The sequence below is a fragment of the Dermacentor andersoni genome, chromosome 1, assembly GCF_023375885.2.
Source record: "Dermacentor andersoni chromosome 1, qqDerAnde1_hic_scaffold, whole genome shotgun sequence".
Classification (NCBI taxonomy): domain Eukaryota; kingdom Metazoa; phylum Arthropoda; class Arachnida; order Ixodida; family Ixodidae; genus Dermacentor; species Dermacentor andersoni.
Genome location: NC_092814.1, coordinates 364,588,481 through 364,609,582, shown reverse-complemented (window position 1 = coordinate 364,609,582; position 21,102 = coordinate 364,588,481). Strand labels below are relative to the sequence as shown.

The window sequence follows — 21,102 nt, the reverse complement described above, 5'->3', positions numbered from 1 at the left end:
GAAAATGTGTTTCACCGAGTTGCTAAGGTGATGCTGGATTTACTCGGGATACCGCATAGCAACGCAGAGTGTGAGAGGATTTTTAGCACGGTGCGAAACACTAGGACTGAGTTCCGCTCATCAATGTGCAACACAACCCTCAACACCTGCTACTAGTGAAGGGCCGTCAGTCTGGACCATGTTTTGAGCAAAGCTACTCCGACAAATTTTTGAAGGGAGCAAAGTCTGCTGCTGCAAGGTCCTGCAAAAGGACTCGTCGAACAGTGCCTGAAGGTTTGAACGAACCCCCCTCCCCCCCGGTCCCACCGGAAGTTCACAGTGAATGCCCCCCCCCCTTGGCGCGAATAAAAAGTCTCCAGATTTTTTATCTCGCCAGGTTGGCAGGTATGGGAAAGTATTCACTTGCTTAATGACAATTTGTGAATGCAACAGGCAGGCTCGATATTTGGGCATGGTTTGGCTAAAAGAAAACACGTGTGTGCCGAGACTTAAATAAAAACGGGAAGGTGTCGCCTACTGCTGTGCAGCAAGTGGCAATACAGTGACACACTGGGCTCAGCCTTGCAGTGGAGCAGGTATTGTTTTAATGGTTCATTGTGTGTGCGCATTGTGGGCCTTCTCCCGCAGTGTTGCCGTGATGAAGCGGCAGAATTCGCCTTTTGTAGTGAAGCTCGAAATCTTAAATCGGGTCGAACGCGGTGAGGAGATTCCGAGCAGCACTCTCGGCACGATCTTGAAGAATAAGGGTCAGATTAGGGCTAAAGAGGACAAACTCTCAACTCTGCGCCCATGGCGCCCGACACGTACGCACGGCCATGTACGAGTGGTTGATCCGAAATTGCTTCAGCCGTGCAGTCTTCCACGTGTTCGATGCTGACTGTAAATTATGATGAATGCGACGAAGCCATTGCCAGTGTTGCCAAAGTTTGGAGCGAGCTGTCAGAATTTCCGGAAGCTGTTGACGAATCAATGGTGGACGAGTTTATGAGTGCAAATGATGGTGGCGCGACCACGGGAGAGCCTGAAAACGAAGACTACGTTGCTGACATCGCACCGAGCACAAGTGAAAGTGGGCACAATGAGGAAAGCAACGACGGTCCTTTGCCCACATCCTCTGAAGTGGTTGGTGCGCTCGCACTAGTCCGGTGCTTCTGCGCGAATGCGGAAGGTTGCGGCCTCAGCTGCTCCGACAACGTGGAGCAGCTGTGATAGTGATATAGTGTTATAGTGATGCCCATGCAATGCGTTAAAGCAGTAGCTTTGCATATGCGAAATTGGGTCAAGTTCCTATTGTACAGGGGGCATTTGTTTTTAATCATTGCAGGAGGCACCTGGTTCGTTTTTCACTGCATTCTTAAGGCTCGTGAAGCAATGGTTGTAAGGTCGGGGAGCATGCACCAGCCTCCTCATACTTGATTATTTCGTTATCAGCTTTTCTAGGCAAGCAAAGGGGGCTCAGTGTGTGTTCAACTGGTGCTGGAGCCTTTACATGTTTTGTTCATTTCCTGGTACAGTGCTGTACAGAAATGTGGAGGGTTGCACAGTATTGTACTGTAACAAATAAGGGCACTTTACAGGTGGTGTTAAAAATGTAAGAGCTTACAAAGCTATTCAAGCTTAGTCGAAGCTCAGCCTGTAAATGACTGCGTGCTCCTGTGGGAGTGAAAACCTTACATGACAGAAAGGATTGCTCATAGTAACTTGTGCATACGCTGTCGAAACGCCGATGAATAAAAGCAACCCACAATGCGAAAAATAAAGATGCACTTGATATGCACTAGATATAAGTCCAACACAATTGACAATATAACAAGCACTTATGAGCATCTACTGTTGAGGTATTGATAAAACTGCCTAGACATTCAAACAAAAAGAAGTTTCAGTGTCTTCACTGTTGCTGTCATTTAAAAATTCATGTTGCCTAGTTGACCAAAGCACAAATTTTTTTATTCAGGCCTTGGATGAGCCCATGAGCTTTAGATTGCTAATGGGACGAAAATTTGACCATCCGGCGTTATGGCACCAAAATTAAGGGTCGAACCCTCAACTTTTGGTGTTACTTACGGAAAGTTGAATTAAGGCATAGGTAATTAAGATAGTAATGACACTCGAGCCTATGATCTCTGTTGTTAATTAGTGAAGTTAATTGGGGAAAATAGGTGCTTTTTGTAGTATATGCCAAGTATGTTTTTTCTGGAGGAACTACTGCACTCGGTATTTTATGTAGTACATAAACAAAAGGCAGAATGAATGCACTTCTCACGCATAAATGTTTTATTAATGAGATGTATGTCATAAAAAAGATAAATTGCCAGAATCAAGATTGTGGGATAAAATTGAAGAAATTTTGTAAAGAATCACTTGTATCTACTAAGAAAAAGATGTAACTAGAATGATGAGATATACAAAATGTATTGCAGTCTAATAGTCACAATCTTGGGAAAGAGAGATTTAACTGCAAGCACTACAGTTGGGCGTGGCTGGCTGTGACCGCGGATGATCCGGGCTAGCTTGCGTCATCGTCGCTCTCAGATTCAAAGTCCGACGAAAAGGCAGCGACTTCACTCCCTGCTTTTCGATCCATTGATAAAATCAGCCCCAAACACAACAGAATAGTGACATCTGTGATCTTTCAAAAGTACGCATTCTGCTCCGGGAGGCGGCCATTTTTGCTTTCTGCTTTGACGATTGCGAAACTTCGGAGTGTGTTCAAAAATTAACGCCCGGCAGGGAAAAAGTGAACTGCTGAGAAAACAAAAATATAGTTATTCTTGTTCACGTCTATTAACACAAAGTGCCGCTGAGTGGCGTGAAAGGTCTCGAAAGCAGCGTTTTAAACCATCTGTAGGTTAGCGATGCGCACTGAGTATGGTAGGGAATTAAGGTGCAGTTAATTGAAGTAGAGTTAATTAAAGCACTCGAACCCACAACCTTTGGTGGGAGAAAACAAGTACTAGTGAGTAACTGTGCATTAAAATGTAAATGTGATGTAATGAATGCCTCGAGAGCGCGCAGGCTTTCACCCCATTTTTTAGCGTATGTCAAAGTTACTGTCAACTCTTGAAGAAGTGCAAGGAAAACTGGGGGCTAGTTTCTGTGACACTTCCAGCTCCAGGCAGTTTCTTTTTTCCGGACACCCCAATCTGCCAAGAATGGTCAAATCTGGCAAATAGTTCAATCGTCATGTCAGGTGGTGTGTGATGTTGCTAGTAAAAGAATTCCAATGGAAATGTTCAATGACGCATAGAAAAGCTGTCAGTCAAATTAATGAATTTTTATAAGAATGGCAATGAAAGAGTTAAGTGAAAGATGCAAGCATTTCTATGTAGATACAGGGTGTCTACTGGCCGGGAAAACCGGGAATTCTCAGGGATTTTGAATAGTCTGGAAATACTCAAGGAAAACTCGAGGAATTGGTGCTTTTATTGGGGAAAATTAGGTGTAATTTTATTGAAAGGGAACGAAAGTCAAAAGGAAACGAGTACCGGGGAGGAATTGTAACGAATCGTCTTTGATGCCTTGTCGTCGGCTGGAGCAGTTGCCAGTGTACAATATACGCCCGATTTTCCGGATGCCCAATTTTTCAGGCATGCCCGATAATTCAGATGGCTTCGTGGCACCACCACGTACCCCATAGAATCGGTGTGTAAGAACGACTGGAATTTTGGATGCAAGAACCTTTCACCGTTTCCGGACTTTTTGCCATACCCGCAAATCCGAAACTGCATTAAAGCCACCACTCTGCCATTTCTGTTGTCTCACTGCCTTGAACCGGCGCTATCGCATGCAGATCCGCTGGCAGCCGTAGCCACCACCGCGGCACTAGGCCAAAATGCTTTGACGTTCACTATTAAGCTTGCTGTTTGGTGCCATGTTTTTTCACTGAAAGAATTTCGCACTGTCACCATTGTAAACTTCATGATTGGCTTTGAAGCTTGGAAAACACTGCACGTTGCATAATGCTGGTTTCTAAAAGTCCCTCAATACAGCAATGTTACGTGGGGAATCATATAAAAAAAGTTTTGCGGTGAAGCTTAACAAGCTTGGGAAGGGGGCAATTGTCACGGGACACAGTGTGTACTCCTCAATTATACACTCGTGCACCTGCCATCTTCTGTCGCAGTATGAGCACCGATATGCCTATTAAGTATGCTGGCAGGCATTCAGAGCTTTTTTGGACGTGCCTGTGGCAATTTGAGCCGTTAATTGCAGTAAAAGACATGCATTCACTTTTTCGGACTGCCCAATTTTTTCAGACGTTTTTGCGGCCCCTAGGGAGTCTGAAAAATTGGACGTTGACTGTACAACTGTCCAAGAGGATGCTTCGAGTGGTCCGTGGGCGAAACGAGGACGAGAACAGAAAGGACAGTCGCCTTGAGGAATGATCGGGAAAGGAACTATGCCGCCTTTCCTCTCAAAGAGCTTGAGCTCAAAAAGCAAAGTGTTGGCTGATTCCGAGATTCAGGTGCTCTTCACCCAAACCAAAATACGCAACACTGAGGCGTTGTGCGCAGCTAGACTATGTCAGGACAGCTGAGGTTGCGGACTTTCCAGCTGCTGAAAGAGAATGTCACTTGTTACAAAGTTCGGACTTCACACCAGTGAGCTTGCTATCAGTTGATATGAATAGCTCATATTCGAAAATATTTCTTCTGTATGCATCTTTTTTATTCGTATTTGAAAATGTTCGACTCGATTTGCAATGTGCTTTACCATTTTTTCGAAGATACTTCATTTGCTGTGCATTTTACTAACCCCTCCCTTCTGTTTTCTTTTGAATAAATAAACACTACTCCTTACTATTCAAACTGGATAAAGTCGTCTTTTTTAAAATATCTTTTAACATGCTTACTAGAGAGTGACAGCATCGGGTGACATAGTGTCAATCCGTCTGTGATACTCTGGCAATTCTCCTAAGGCACTCGGGGAAAACCTGGAAAACTCGGGGAATTGGCAAATGTCAATTTGGTAGTCACCCTGAGATACCCAAGTGACCAAATGGTGTTAATTATGTAGTTAATATGAGTGCCAAGAAAGATGAGAGGCAATATTAATGCCTAAATATTTATAACCTGTGGGGGCCTTGCATCTCGCAGGGGTATACCAACCACCGCGGGTTCGAGCTTAGCGTGCCAATGGGTGGCGTCGGCTGTCTCCTCTCTTAGCCTAGTGCACGCCCCTCTTTTGCGGCTCTGATGGCAAAATGGGGGGGCACCTATTGTTATGCACGCAGGAACTTCTCTCTGGCGGCACCCGAAACTGCACAAATGCCTGGTCCCAGGCTGGTGCGGAAATCAAAGGGCTGCCACGCAAAGGGAAATAAAATACACACAAGGGGTACTGCTAGCATATCTCTGCAAGGAAAACTCTGCCGACGGTAATGCGGCTGAGCGAGCGCAAACCGCTTCGTGGCCAATGCCACCACCGACGACCGTCGCGAGTGAAGAGGTGTAGGGACAACAGGTGAATGCCTGCACTGACTGGCGCTATGGGGTGCACCTTAGTCCCCATAAATATGCGACATTTTCTAAAATACAGCTGTTAATAAAATGCTAGAATTGGTACATGAAAGTTGCATGGCCTTCTATTCTTGGGATCAAGTTGCATGCTCCATTTTGCGCCTCAAGACAAAACTTCAGTGAGGTCTTGTTGAATGAGGTTGGCAGCGTTCAGAATAACTCTGGAAATTACGGTGACAGCAAATGCTTGATTTGAATTGTATTAGGCAAGTCATTAATCTGTATAAGGAACACTAGAGGGTACAGGAGCATCTAAAGAATTGCGGTTATTAGCAGTTATGAATTGAGTCTCTGAATCCATGGAGGTGTATTAAGGCCAGTGCTCAGTTCGCTAAGCTTAATACACAGTAACTGATGATTACATCAAAAGCTTTTGAAAAATCAAGAAATATGCAATTCAGAATTGTCTTCTGCTGCAAAAAGGTCATATGCAAAAGAAACTCTAGTTTTCTTGCATGAGAAATGTTTAAGAAATCCATATTGATAGGGTGAGAAGTTAGTGTTGAGAAGTCAACTATGTGGGAATAAATGATATGCTCAGGGATTTTACAGGGGGGATAAAAATTGGTCTGCAATTCAAGGGAGACTGCCCATCAACAGATTTAGCACCTTGCCCACTTTCCAATCACGTGGCACACAAGGACTCAGAAAACAATTTCGATATCACAGTAGATGAGTAAACTTCCTTGCTTTTTAAAAAACTTGCAAATATCATCCACTCCACAAGAGACAGTTTCAAGCCAGAAATAAGATTTTTGAAACAGATGTTAAAAAAAAAAATTCTGAAAAGACAGTACAACACTACGCAGTCGAAATGGCTACACAGTTATCAGTTAAAGATAGTGTCTTTTTGACCACAAATAGTATTACAAGATTTCTTAGTGTTTGTGACAAGCAACGAAGGTAGGGTATTTGATAAAAAAAAAATGGTTGCTGTTTTCTACGGCGTCTTTGTATTGTGCAGCAACTTCACAATAAATACACCATTGACTTGGTTTGTTCTTCAATTTGGCATTCTGGAACACAGGCTGCTTTTTATTTAACAGATGCTTTAAAGATGTTCCGAGTATGTGCTTTTAAATGGCTGCACCAAAGTCTGGCATTTTCATCTGTTTACACGGCAGTGGAATGTTTTCAGTAGTGTGCAAAATACTAAAATACACAAATTGAATAGTGCATGTTCAAATTCAGTTCGCAAAGCAATTGCTTACTATTTAATTTTTCAAAGTATGAGACACCCAACCGACATCGGTACCTTGCAAGCAGCCTATCCACGGAGCTCGTTCTGTATGGGTGCAGTGTTCATCCAGGTCTGCAACACTGATCACATGTGCACAGACACACACACACACACACGGAGAGAGAGAGAGAGCAGTGCATCTATGGAAAGCATGTTGGCATCTCCAAAGATGAAACCAATTGGCTATCAGAACGCTGTATGCAATACGTGTACACAGTTTCACTCATTCGGCCATGTAGTTTGGAACCTACTTTTAACGTGTGATCTTGAAAGGGTCCCTGAAACGGTTCGGACAAATTTTGTAGACGGATAGGTTGCAGCTACAGTAAAACATTCATGCCACACTTTTAAGTGAAGTGTCCTGTATTAAAGGGACACTAAAGGCACATACTAAGTCAAGCTAAAGTGATAGATTAGTGATCGAGAATCTCTAAAGGCTAAACCCCATGAGCGCGATATTGTGCGCGACAGCGACGAGCGATGGCTTCGAGCGACTGATTGGGCCGTCGCTTGATTAGATCGCTTGGTCTTGTCGCGCGATCGCTGTTCTGCAAATCTTGAATTCGTCGCTCGTCGCCCGGAAGTGCTATGAGTGACTAGCCAATATCAGGCAGCCGGAACGGGATGTACATTAGTGACGTACTACTGGTTTGCACACGTGCCCGCTTCTCAGTATACAAATGAAACGAGCAAACTACCAAATTTTGATACAGAAACAAAATAAACCTATTGCAAGACCTTCAGAAATACTTTATGTTGCTTTGTACAGCCAAACAAATCAACTTAAATAATTATAGTAAGTGCCACGCCAGGTTTGGCGCTAACTTGATCCCCTAATACCGGCATCACTGGAGAGCTGTCGCGCGAAGCGGTCGCTCACTTGGAGTTTGACTTCTGGGCGACGAGTGAACGCGACAGCCATCTCCATCGCGTCGCTTGTCGCTGTCGCGCAAAAAATTGCTTGCATGGGGTTTATACTTAAGGCGTCAGTATTATCGCGAACAGAGCCTTAATAATCGAGAAATCGAGGTAAATGTAGGACGCGACTAGAGACCCCCGGGACATTCAAGCATTTGCACGATCACTAAAGCACTCCTCAGTCATATAGTCACTAGTACTCAACTATTCGTAGCAAAAAACATCCTCGTATTGTATTATAATATGAAATAAAATGCTGCGTGTCCGGTTACATTTCATGTTTAGAAAAAAGAACTCGTTGAAATTACCGTTGACGATGCGGGCGGTCGAAAAGTTTCCTTTTCACTCCATTCCGCGCCGCCCACGCTTTCGCGTTTTAGTACTTTCCTGATCGCATAGTGCTGCGCTGGTTTTGCTGGCTCGCAGAACTCGCACAAACTGCAAGTAGCAGAGAATTCAACTTCCATGTGATGTCACGGGATGCCCGAACGGTCTACGGCACTTGACCAAAAAGAAGCTGCAGCAGCGAATCTGCCACTCCATCTTGGCTCGGTGCCATCGTCTGCCGGAGGCCGTTAACTCACCGGCCACAGCAAAGGGTGGTGATGGCGTCTGCAATGTCACCACTCTCCTTGTTGGGTGGCGGGAGATATGAATTTTGAAAGATATTCGGACCCTTCAGATACAATTTTCTTGCAAGCTTACTCTTTTCTTGGCACGAAATGAGCGTTGCGAGGTTTCTGGAATGGTATTCAAACAGTCCATGTCGACTTAGTATTTGCCATTAGTGTCCCTTTAAGAGAGCTACGGATGATTACAAGTTACCCTCCTCCCTAGCGGTGCTTTTTCTCAACTCGTTTGCCGAGTGATTGGGGATAAGTTCCGCCTTCAGTGGCTCTGTGTCATGGTTTGACGTCACGTTTACTTCCGGTGTCGTGGTGCCAGCGTGTGAAGCCTCTCCGCTAGCCACCTGGCCATCGATCGCCAGCGAGAGCTGTCCAGGCAGTGAGCGTTCTGTTGCAGTGCTGAGCGTGTCCGACTGAGTATGACTGACTGAATGAGTATGTGCGGAGGTATAAACGTGAGCGATCGGCAGGGTGCATCCACCTGGTGGTGGTTGGGTGGCAGCCATTAAAGTTACCTTTTGGGAATACATGAGTAAATTTTGCACCAGAGGCCTCGCGACACTTAGAAAGATAAACCACCTTGCAATGAAAGTGAGTGCACGGCATGGTACAAATGTTCACGGCCGGCGTCGCATGGGTGCGTGGCCATCTAACATTTTATTGTAATGTGACAGCTATTTCCACGTAGAGACAAGCCCTATATGGACAAGATCGAAGAATGTATGGCCCCCTTCCAGCCTTTCTATCGTGTGGGGTGTCATGAAGGTCACACCAAGAGTGCTTGTGCAGCGAAAGGTTTCATGTTTAGGTTATACAGTCGAATCGGGCTATATCGAACTTGCAAGAAAAATTCCTATCAGTTTGATATAAGGCATAATTTGATATAAGCCTGCTAAAGAATATGATGTAATAAAAGCACATACCATCTATAAAATCATTTTATTGAAGAAACTAGCTTAGTTTCGCATGAAATAGTCCTGTATTTTCTTCTGTTCGGGCAATTTTGCTGCGTGCGATGCACGCTCTTCTCCACATTGTCTAAAGCATCAGAGCAGCTGAGGCCACAACCTTCCACATTAGCGCAGAAGCACCGGACTAGTGAGTGTGCACCAATCATCTCGGAGGATGTGGGCAAAGGACCATCGTTGCTTTCCTTGTTGTGCCCACTTTCACTTGTGCTCAGTACGATCTCGGCAATGTAGTCCTCGTTTTTGGGCTCTCCTGTGGTTGCAACACCATCATCTGCACTCACAAACTCGTTGACCATTAATTCGTCAACGACTTAAAAGTTCGACAATGCCGGCAATGGCTTTGTCGCACTCATCAGAATCTTCAGTTACCACTGGGCATGCGGCATAGCGAAGAAAGGAAGCGAACACACTGCTGCTTGCGATGAAAAATGTCCGCACATCTGCGGCGCGGGCCTAGCGGAAGGGGGGAAAAGAAAACTAAAAAGCTCACCTTGTATAGCGTTCGCCACAAGTTTCCTGGTAAAGGTTATGGTGGCATAAGCTGCAGTGCTCAATGTATGTAGTATAGCGCCACACATTGCAGCTAAGCCAGTTAGTGGGATGCCTCAATACATCGCGAAATGAAAACGCAGAGCTGTGCTCAAATGTCGCATTAGGGAACATCGCAATCGTCGGTAAATTTTTACAGCGAAGCTGTATATGACTAGGGCATTTCCGTCATCTGCAAACAACCCGCAAACTAACGCGTTGGCCCCCCTCGAAGCAACTGTGGGAACGCGCTCGTGCCACTGCTTGCGTGTTGCCTCCTTCCACAGCTGGCTCCGTTGTGGCTAGTCATTCCAGCGTATAATTTCATTTCTCTTATGTTATTGTAATGGGGAGATGGCATTAAAAATTTTTTATTTACAGTGATATGAACCATTGCTTAAGGGGGTATGAGCCATTCATTCTCTTACGTGATGGACGCATTTAATAACAGGTGATACCGAGAATGTGTGTGCATACATCTTGTCACGATAACCACAGATCAGGACAATAAATATGTTAGCATTTTTTTGTTGAAAACTCTATATCGCCTCTGTGTCGTGTGCTAAAGAGCCTCGCTGGTCATCTACCTTCACAGGGTGGAATGTCTCGTGACTTTTTTTTCTCTGTACAGAGTCTTGTGCCTAATGCAGTGGATCCCGGATATATCAAAGAATCATGAAATAGTTCAATATATTGATAGTAATTCAAAATGTAAAATACGCTTGCAGGAAGCGTGTCTGAGATCTGTGCATGTCTCTGACAGTTTCCAGAGATATTTAAAAGTGGGAACTTTGATATTGAAGTGGGCTTGCTTTGCTAAGGCTGTGTTGAACACACAAGTTACGATTTGCTCACGAACATTGCAAGTTGCTCGCAACGCTAAGCTTAAATGCCCGTGTCATCCAGATGTAAGACCACGATGAGCCTTGTGTGCGTTGTGTGCTTTGTAAGTCCTTGCAGTGTTGCACGTGTTTGTTCAAGAAAATATTGAAATGGGCGCACTGCAGAAGCAAACTAGCCTGTATAGATGCATGCCGTGGGATCATCAGCGCATTTGTACAGAGAATCGCGGGTCAACGTGCCCATCCGTGTGTCCGTTACAATACCATCCCTATGCGCCATCTAAACAGCCGATCGTCAATGTGGGTGATTTGAGTGAGGCGGACTGCTGCTGTCGGGTCTTAGAATAGACCTGTCGCAAGCGGTCTTCCTCGCTCCTTAATCGCTCTGAAAAGGCCTTGCGTCTCTTGTGTGCTGCTCAGTGCTTCGATGCACCTTGCGCCTGGCGTGTCCCTTTGCTCTTTTCCTCCTGCCCCTCTGTCGGTGATGGCTGACTTTACACACATGCTCCCACTTTCGAATGGGGCTCTTAGCTTGCTGAACATCCGAGTTCATTCTCCCTTCGATGTAACCGTGCAAGCATGAATGAAAAGCGTTCAGCGTAGACCCACAATCGCACAGTGCGATGAGTCTTGCATGTGCTGTTGCTGCAATGATCTTTTCATGAAGGACAAATGTGGTGTTATATTTGTGGCCACTTGCATAATCCTAAAATACCGTTTGCGGACAGCCCTTGGCTGCAAGAAGACAAACCTGTTGGTGCAGTATCTCGTGCACGTTGCCACTTGGTGGAAAGGTCGAGTGTCATCCTCGCTTTCTTGTGGAACGTGTATCATATCAGAAGGTATTTTGCGTTTGTGGAGCAGATTGTGGCCATCTTTCTGCTCTTTACCGATAACGAATGGCCATAGTTTGCATGAGCGATCCATATGTGCAGCAAGCAAACCGAGGCATGCTCATTTTTCCACCGCGGCATGTGCATTCAGATTCATATTCAACTCGTGTTTGACAGCGTCTACCAAAACAGTGCTGTTTCATATTTGTCAGCATTATTCTTGATGAAGCGTGAAGTGATAGCGTTTCTGTTAGAAGTGCACTTTCAGGGGCGTGGCACAGCGCTAGATATATTAAATGTGGCAATGAGTGGGACTTGGATGTACGCGTAGTAAATGGCCTTTTTTTTTTTTTTTTGCATGGGATTGTTGAGCGGATTTTGCAACTGTTCTGATATAGGCAATAATTGAATATATCCAAGTTAGATATATCCGGGATTGCCTGTACCCACTTTTTTCTGTGCATTTTGGGTGTTGTTCCTTGCGTAGTTCCCCAGTTGCTTCATTGTGCTGTGATTGGTGCGCCGTGAACCTGCGAAGCAATCTTGAGAGAAACTCTCGGTCGATTGTTGTGCACAGTACCGTGATGTTTCTTGTAGGACCCAGCCCAGCAGTGCAGAATGCGGCAAGTCCGGCGACCAACTCTCACTCGCCTGCCGAGAATGTGCCCGGCAGCACTAACACGCCCACTGCACTGAGTGCAACCTCCCCGACCCTGCGGTCGAGCACCTATGCACAGCAGGTGAGTTTCTAGGGTGCTCCTGCTTTCGCTCGAGTCATCTAAAAAACTGTGTCCTGCTGCTGCATCTGTGTATCCCACAATGGGGCAATGTTCTGCTGAAAAGTATGGGTGTGCGAATACCAAATGCAGTGGAACCCAGATTATACGACTTTGAGGGGACCAAGCAAAACTGTCGCATAATCGGAAAACTGAGAATACAGGCAGTGATGCTTAGTTTTGCCCCAAAAACGGGTACAGACCGCCTGATGAATAAGCTTACCATGGCACGAACCTGCACTGCTTTGACGAAGGTAGATAATTTATAGAATAATTTTAAGGAGGTGTGAGGAAATCTTTAAGCTTCCTTTAAGCTTCCTTTTACTAATGTCTGCTGCCGGGCTAGTTGGTACATAGCTTTTAGAAATGGCTTTAGGCGCAAAAAATAATAAGACACGGACAACAGAATAAAAGACGCGGACAGGCGTTTACTTCCAACTGATATTTATTTTCCTTCTTATAATTAATTTTTTTTGCACCTGAAATTATTTCTAAAAGGCATCAGCTTCTGCTCAAGAGCTGCAAAATCTGTCAACAAGTCGTCGACATCGTCATGTGCACAAACCGCCAACTGTTGTCGACGCTGCACATCATGTCCGCATAAGTGGGAACTGGTAGACAATCCAGAAACAAGTTCTCTTTACTGGTCGTCGTCTGAGGTAGAGACCTTTCCTCGGGCGGTATTCTTGGACGAGCCCCTTCGGAGGTAGTTTCACTTTCGATAAGTTTTGTGTGACTCGGCACGGAAGGCGTCCCTGACAACTGTTTTTGGCGCTGTGCCAAGCTTGTTATCAGCGCCAAGAGCACTGTTTGCCGTATACTTTGAGGGCTTGGTGCTGGGACGGACTGAGTCTCACGAAAGCAAAACTATCTTTGTAAGCAATTGTACAATATGACGTCACCTTCGAGCTTGTTTGAGATTAAGTACTTCTGAGAGGCCGCACAACCATTTGAGTTGGGGATGGTACAAGGCCACTACGAGGTCCATTTGGGGACGCGTGTTCTAGAATGTTAAAAAAAATGTCCGAAAAATTTATTTTTGGAAAAATGCATTTTAGGAATGTTTCTGCCTTCGAGCACCTGCCGTCAAATTATTAACGCTGATTTCAATTGTTAAATAGGACAAAATCTGCTTTCAAAACGCTGCAGGAGCCACGAAACGCCCTGCGGCAGGTAAAATTTGTTCAAACTTTCCCGCACGCACCGCAGCCGCCAGCCAGCCACCGCCATCTTGGGCTTGTTTTGAAGCTGGTTTTTTGTGCGCATTTTGTGCCGGCTCAAAATCATGCTGCTCAAACAGAACTACCGCTCTTGCTGCTTTTCCGAAGTGTTATTTATGATTGGGTGGAGCGCACGTACGCAAGCCAAGCCCCCTCTTCTTGCGCCTCCCATTAGCTGACGCGACCGAAGCAGCAATTCTATGTGCGCTGCCGTTGCTGCCGGTTTGCGTGGGTTGCAGTCTTCTACTTTCACTTCTGTTCAAGTGGCTGGCTTTTCGTCTTGTGGCGTGTCTGGTGACGCTTGCGTAAAGAAGACATGTCAAGCTTACGGAAAAAAAAAAAAGCTAAAGCGTCAATGGAACGAGAGGCTGAAGACCGCGGACGACGGCACGCTGCCCGAATGGCAGGCACGAACAGATGGAACGGTAGGCATGCTCATGGCATCGAATATGTGAGTTGTGTGTTCACGCATGCACCTTTGTGCAGTTAGGAGCTCTCTACCTACATGTGAGCATGCAGACGAACTTGGCATGTGTGCTCGCAGTAGTTGCGGGCTGGTCGACTGTGTACCAGAACACCACTCCAACGGCCATCAATCTAACCATACACATGATTTTGCACCCGATCACTGCTGAGCCATCCATAGGAACATATTAACGACAAGCTCTTCGCGACTGTTTGCAGCCTGTTATCACATCGGCCGGCAGCGAATTTTCGTCACAGCCACACCATTAGCCACTCTGTCAAGCCCGTTATGCCTAATCAGAGCTGCGTCATTGGGTGTCGGCGACTGAAGTTACGGTTACCAAATCAATACAGATCTATTCACAACGGTTGCATGACGCTCAGAAGGCCGCCTAGCCAATGAAAGTGCGTGCACGGGATGGCCATTGCAGGTTCACGGCCGCCATCTTTGCGCAATATTGTACGGTGGGCCCTTGTTACGAATGCCATTAGTAGGCTGACGTAGGTTTTTTCGTAGTTACGAGCAAGCTGTCACAAGACTAGCATTGCATTTACTTGGCAGGCTCAAAAGTATGTGACAGTGTGCTGACCCCCGGCCACAGACACATTTATATGGACAGCAGATGGACACGGAAGGAAATAATGGGGGAGAGGTTAGGTGAATTTGCCATGGGCTTCCTGATTTGAGAATTCTTTACCGTCAGCGCCAAGTGTGGTCAATGCATGTGGCACCGCGCGATAGTGGTGCCAAGTGACATGATACACATTCCTCGCTTTTGTCAGTCACGCAGATTGGCCTTATAAGGAGCTGACCCACAGAAACCACACAAACCACCTACCAATAAAGAGGGAAAGACCCTCCTGTTTTCTTAAAAATTAGACAGCAATATCTTCTAAGCAATAGAAAATTGCCATTAAGCACAGTATGGCCCACTGTTTAACTTAAAAAAAAAAAAAACTCAATTCGTACTTAGGACAACTTTGTTATTTTTTCAGCTTCACAGGGAAAAAGTGCGTAATTTTATTTGGCAGATATTCTGTCTGTAAATATTTTGCAGACCTTTGTATATGAACTCAGTTATAATCAGTACAGGTATACTAATTTAGTGTATGCCTGCACTGGTAATAGAGAGGCATGGCCTCCGAGATGCAAGGATGGCACGTGCTTTCGGTTGAGAGTTTGCACGTGCGAATTTTGGAGTCTATAGAGCAGACCACTGGAAGTCAAGGCTGGCCCAGCAGAAAATCCAACATGGCGGCCTCCAAAATTGGGCAGCGTGGCTCGGAGTGAGCGAGTTAGTCGGGAGAATTGAACTCTTGGGCCTGAATTCGCGTGATGAATCTGCCGCGAAAGTGCATTGGTTCTATTGGAACCCGGCGATGGATATTTTGGACTTCTTAAATGCACCAAGTCCGAATTTATGGAGTTGGAAAAATCCGTCGGCTGCTCTTGTTAAACCTTGACACCACGAAGTTAATAATAGCGACTTTAGCTTCGCTGTATGGAAATGTCTGTATATTGAAGTCTTCTATAAACCAACTTCATTATATTGATATTTAAGTTACTTGTTCTATGGGCATATCATAAGAAGCCTACAAACACTGACACCAAGGACAACATAGAGGAAATTACTTGTGCTTTAATAAATGAAATAAAGAAACGATAAATTAATGGAAATTAAAGTGGATGAAAAAACAACTTGCCGCAGGTGGAATTTTAATTTCCATTAATTTATCATTTCTTTATTTCATTTATTAGGCACAAGTAATTTCCCCTATGTTGCCCTTGGTGCCAGTGTTGGCTTCTTATGATATGACTAATAAAAATCGGGCCCCTCGGTTAACCCCTTTTCTTCTCGTTTGTTCTATGGGCAAGAAGTTATAAAAGCTAAATACTTCATTATATTCAGAATTTTGTTACACAGTCGCCGACTGATTTTTCGGACTCCAACAATACGGACATGCTCGATTATTCGGTCTGCTTCGCGGCACCGCCATTCTCCCCATAGACCATAATGTATAACAACTGCCGAAAGTTCGGACACCTTGCAACCTCTTGTCTGATTTTTCGGACACTCCTTGAGCCAACTCGATCGAGAGCACCGTGCACCGACTCTGACCGGTGCATGGTTCGACTTGCTGACTGCATTTCTGTTTTGAATGAAGCCTCCTTGCTGCCCCATGAAGTGGCGCTAGTGCAAATCCCCGCTCATCATTATTGTTTCTGCCTGGTTCGATAAAGTGGCTACAGCAGTTCCGGTCTCAGCTTAGTAAGCCATGTCGAAGACAATCCAGCAGCTGATTTGTTTCTTCGTGCACGACGCTGCGAGTGGGTCACATTTTTTGTTTGTGCGACTGGTGTCGGCGTGACAGCGTTCGCTTTGTGTGCTGTGTCGAGGTTGCAGTGATCCAACGAGGCATACGGAAACATCGCGTCAAGTGTCTAATGGCGCCGACAGTGCCCCCGCAGATTGCGCTGGGGAATGCAGGCAAGCGGGTTCCAGGAGGCCTAGGATTTGTCGCCTTCCGATGTGCTCCCTACTGATGCTGAAAATGTTCTGCGGAGTGGTAGCATTGCGATTCCGAACACCGTCTCAGTTGAGTTTCACAGGTGCTGATACTGCTGTACTGACATGCGCAGAACTCGACGACGGCGAGATCATTCGTCGGATTTCTGCTGCACCGCCGAACGATGACTCCGAGTCAGATGACGCACCATGTGCTACGCTGCCGTCGCATGCGGAGCATGTACAAGCAGTGACAGTGCTTTCAGCAACCTATAGTGACCCTACGACCCTCTCCGACATTCAGGCTTATCTGATTGCGCGTAAACGGAACAGCGTGCAACGGCGCATTCACGATTTCTTCAAGCCTACTGTGAAGCCTGAATAAGTGCGTGGAAATAAAGGATTTTTTTTAATCTGCTTTTTCGGACACCTGTTTAATCGGACATTTCCGCAGTCCTTGTGAGGTCCGAATAAACGGTCGGCGACTGCATTGAAGTTTTTTGTATTTATTTTTAACTGTAGAAGAAGAAATTATACACAATCGTGTAAATCGGTTCATTGAAGGAAGCACGAGCGCTGAATTCAACTGTCAACATCAGGCTAAAATAAGGCCTTGTTTAAATTATCACAAGCACTAACATTCTGTTGGGTCTTTTTGGTTGATAGTGTCGCATCATTGGTGAATAATAATTCACCCCGAAACCGAAAACAGCGTTTTTATGCATTTACTCAGCATGTCTCTGTCGGGAAGGGGAAGCCAGAAATCACTCGATGGTGGCGTAGTCACGTGTGTTCAAAGATGGCAGTGCCCTGGCAGCGGCACTGTAAAAGACTTATGCGTAGGTCTCTATACATTCATGCATGAACCAACTAGCCCAAGCAAGAGATTTACTATACGTAGATCACGTCTCTGCACTTGCTTTCGATGGCGAGACAGTCGGCTTCCCAAGCAGTGTTGCCAAATTGTTCAGTGCGTGGCTAAACTGAGGCAAAGCTGTTGCTAAAGTTTCACCAAAGTTTGTTCCAAAAGTAGCTTTTGGACAAGTGGGAAGAGCCGCTGCCCGAAAAATGCAGGATAGCAGCCCCCGAGCAGCCTGGAATCGAAGAGGCCCTGACAGGCAGCAACATGTTGTCAGCCGCTCTGCTGACAAGTTTTGACATGACATGAGCGGCTGACAGCGCCTTAAGTCCAAATAAGCTTGCAGGTTCGAGAAATGAGGCATTGGAAAAATCGGTTGGTGAATGTATTTGACATTTTTGCTGCCCGAATAATGTGTGAGCCACATGCAAGTTTACTTTGCAACGACTGATGATGTGTTGCATTCTGCATTTCCGGCTTTATTATAGCCGGAGAATGCTCGATAAAAATAAAGCATGCACAATGAAATTTTCAGTTTGCTTTATTATATCTGATAATTATATTGATGTGTATGAGGTTTGACTATTCGCACACCCCTACTAAAATGTAATGTAGTAGCACCGACTTCTTTCACCACATTATACATGAATGCATATCATAGCATGACTGCTGTGCCGTGGTGGCCTCATTTCGATGGGGACATAATGCAGAAACGCCTGTATACCATGCATTGGGTGTACGCCAAAGAACCTTGGGGGGTCAAAATTAATCCGGAGTCCACTACAGCGCGCCTCATAACCAGATCGTGGTTTTGGCTCGTAAAACCCTAGAATTTCAATAATAATGTGACTAATTTTTAGTAATACAGTAAAACCTTGTTGAATCAACCCTCGTTAATTTGGAAAATTGAATCATTCGGACTCGTCCTCTGCTCGTGGCGAGCGTGTGCATTATTTCATGCAATCAACTTTTTAATTCGGACACATTCGACTGCACATCTGTTTGTTCGGGCAACTGTCAGAACTCTGCAAGTGCAGGGCATTGAAAATGTGCAATGCAAAAGAACAAAAACGACGCTAGCGTCCAACCAAAATAAAGTGGCGGTCATCAGGGGGAACTCGTGCGTGAATGACAGCTACGCTGGAACGCTTAGTGCCTATTTGTGCCTTTCAAGTCTTTATTCCTGAGTTTACCACCGTGCATAACACTGCGCTGGCCATTTGCCTTCACAGCTGCATAGTCTCCATCCACGATGGAGCTGATAGCGACCGTGGTTTTGTCCGCAGTTGCGGCAAAGAGTAGTTTGACTCAGTTTGCATGTGTGCCGCGCACCTTCACAACTGCATATTTGCCATCCATGATTGCGTCGATAGTGGCCACAGTTTCGTCCACACTTGTTGCAGCAAGCTTTCGTGTGCGTGCCTTCAGAACAGCAAGGTCGCTATGATTGTGTCAATAGCGGCCGCGGTTTCGTTCGTAGTGGTTGTGGGAAAAAGTAGTTCGTTTTGACTCAATTGCACCTTCTGCACAGCTTTTGTGCAAAATGCCTTGTGCCTTCTTCACATGGGATCTAGCTGACGGAAAACATATAATACAAGCTCAGTTTAGTGATGTATTGATTGTGTTCTCCAGGAATGTATTAACCGGTAAGAGTGTAAATGTATTAGGTAATTTATTGTGTTCTCGATCGCAAAACAGGATTGTATCAACGAGGTTCTACTGTATACGCTTATGAAATGCGATACATAGAAAGAGTCACGCACTACTACTAAAGATGCAGTAACAGAAATGCTGGCTTTATTATACAGCAACAGGAAAATTCATTGCAGCTGACATTGATACAGTACTCACCGACAAAAACATGTAAAAAATATTTAAAAATAAACTTCAGCGTGTTTGTCCAAATAGTGAATGCACACAGGCACAAACACACTTTGCTTGGCATGCTGATGAACTATGACAATTATGCACCAACACCACCAAATACAGGAACACTTTAGAGATAATGGGTGATAGTTGAACGATCATTATTTCGTTAGAATTTGACATAACCTCGGCGAACTCTTGGCTCAATTCGCATGCTTTTGTTTGTTTGACGAGAGCACGAACAAAAAAAGCTTATCAGAATTGTTGGCTGTTAGCCTTGTAGCTTAGTCGTATTTGCGGTATACATGCTCCACGGCAGAGGAGCGCAGTGCACGTGTTTCCATGCATAGGGGGGAAGGTAGCTGAACCATCCCGCTTTGTGTGGTGGTGGATGCTGCTTGTGTGCTTGTCTTTGCGAGGCAGTGTGTGTGTGGGGGATGCAGGCGGCAGCTGCGCTGGCGGCTGTGCCTTCTGCTGTGCTGGGGGGTGGTGGCGGCGTGAGCCCCGCTGCTGCTGCCCCCCCCGAGCTCCCTGCCTCCTCGGCCATGAGCAGCGCCCCAGCGCCCCCTCCTCCGCTCGTGCAGATGCCGGCCTCCAAGGTGAGCCCACCCATTGCTCGGGACGACGGCCGCTGGCCCCAGAGGCGACAGGTGTGTGTGTGTGTGTGTGTGTGTCTGTGTGTGTGTGTGTACTTATATTTATCTTGTGCGAGAAGGTGTAGTATAATTAAGATCTTGCCATTCTTAGCATTGACTGAGGGGCGTGATTTTCGTTAGTTGCAGTTGTACCAGTTATACCAGTTATACCAATGAAAGCATAGGGGAAATTGCTTTTTAACTGAACTGTTTAAGTGTTAAAGGGAAATGAAAGTGTACGAGTGGCAGCTGAATTGCCAATTGCGCAACTTGCTTGGGCGTATCTGTGTACTGGATCTACCCCTGAGAGAGTTTGTTGGCCCTTCTCCCATGTTACGTAGTGCATGAAGCCTGCGGTTGAAAGGATGGCCTTGAGTGTATGCGGGGATTGGATTGTGAAAATCGTAAAAAAAATTTTCGGAAACCTCTTGCGTTGGTATTTGCAATGCCTAACCTACACTGTTTCTGAACAGTTGAGCTGGAAATGCTTTCTGAATGTGCCCCCCCCCCCCCCCCACCCCTATAAAAAAAAAAATGGCAGTGCAGATGGCACAAAGAGCTCAAACACAGCCAGCCAAGATTTGCCATCTTTGTATCATTCAAAAGCTCAACAACACGCAAATGCCATTAGTTTGGAGACCTTAGACTATGCACCGCGCCTCTCGGCTCAGTCACAGGTTCATGTTCAAAGTATATGAAACCCTGCTGGAAAGCCACTTGCGTCTAATGCCACAATTAGCGAAGACTTGTCCCTCCTAGAAAACGTAAGGATGTGAGACAATGTTTGTGGCATAGTTTGCATGAGGCCAAACGTCGTTGCCAGACTTCTTTGACAGATTTGTGGCGAGGGTGTGGTTTTTTGCACATGAAGATGAATGTTTTGGCCTAATTAGCTGCCAGAAATGATTGTGGGGCTTTGCCAAATGGATGATACACTAGCATGCCTGGTGTGTCTCGCCACTGCCTGCACAGATCCTGCAGCATATTTTGATACAGCATCATGCCGTTGCACTTTGAAGGGCTGCACAAAAGCATCTGGGGTTAATGAGAGAGGCTCCTGAGCTGAATGAAATAGAGCAGAGGCCTAAAAGGTTGCCTGCTGGCAAGGACACACAAGTATTAGTCGGGACACAATTTAGTGTGGGTCGACTGCATCCAAAACTTTGAGGCCCATTTTTGAGGCCACCTTGGTTGTGAAAAGCATAGTACAACAGTGGTAGCTAGAGCTATTTTGGTGCCGTTGGTTTTCTTGCCACCCATATGTTGCATATCAAGACAGTGTTGGGATTTTTGTTTA

General features: G+C 45.6%; 1 protein-coding gene across 10 annotated transcripts in view; it reads left to right on the top strand.

The window, feature by feature from the left end:
• LOC126516459 (bromodomain-containing protein 3-like) overlaps positions 1–21,102 on the top strand; it is a 159,913-nt gene that overhangs the window by 34,094 nt on the left and 104,717 nt on the right. For 6 of the 10 annotated variants that reach the window (XM_055063935.2, XM_055063933.2, XM_050166580.3 and 3 more), the window contains 2 exons: positions 12,075–12,217; positions 19,614–19,820. In XM_055063935.2, the coding sequence (XP_054919910.2) occupies positions 12,075–12,217; positions 19,614–19,820 (350 nt within the window). Of the gene's footprint in view, positions 1–12,074; positions 12,218–19,593; positions 19,821–21,102 lie in introns of those variants that run through there. The other 4 variants (XM_055063936.2, XM_055063934.2, XM_055063938.2 and 1 more) reach the window with 4 other exon arrangements.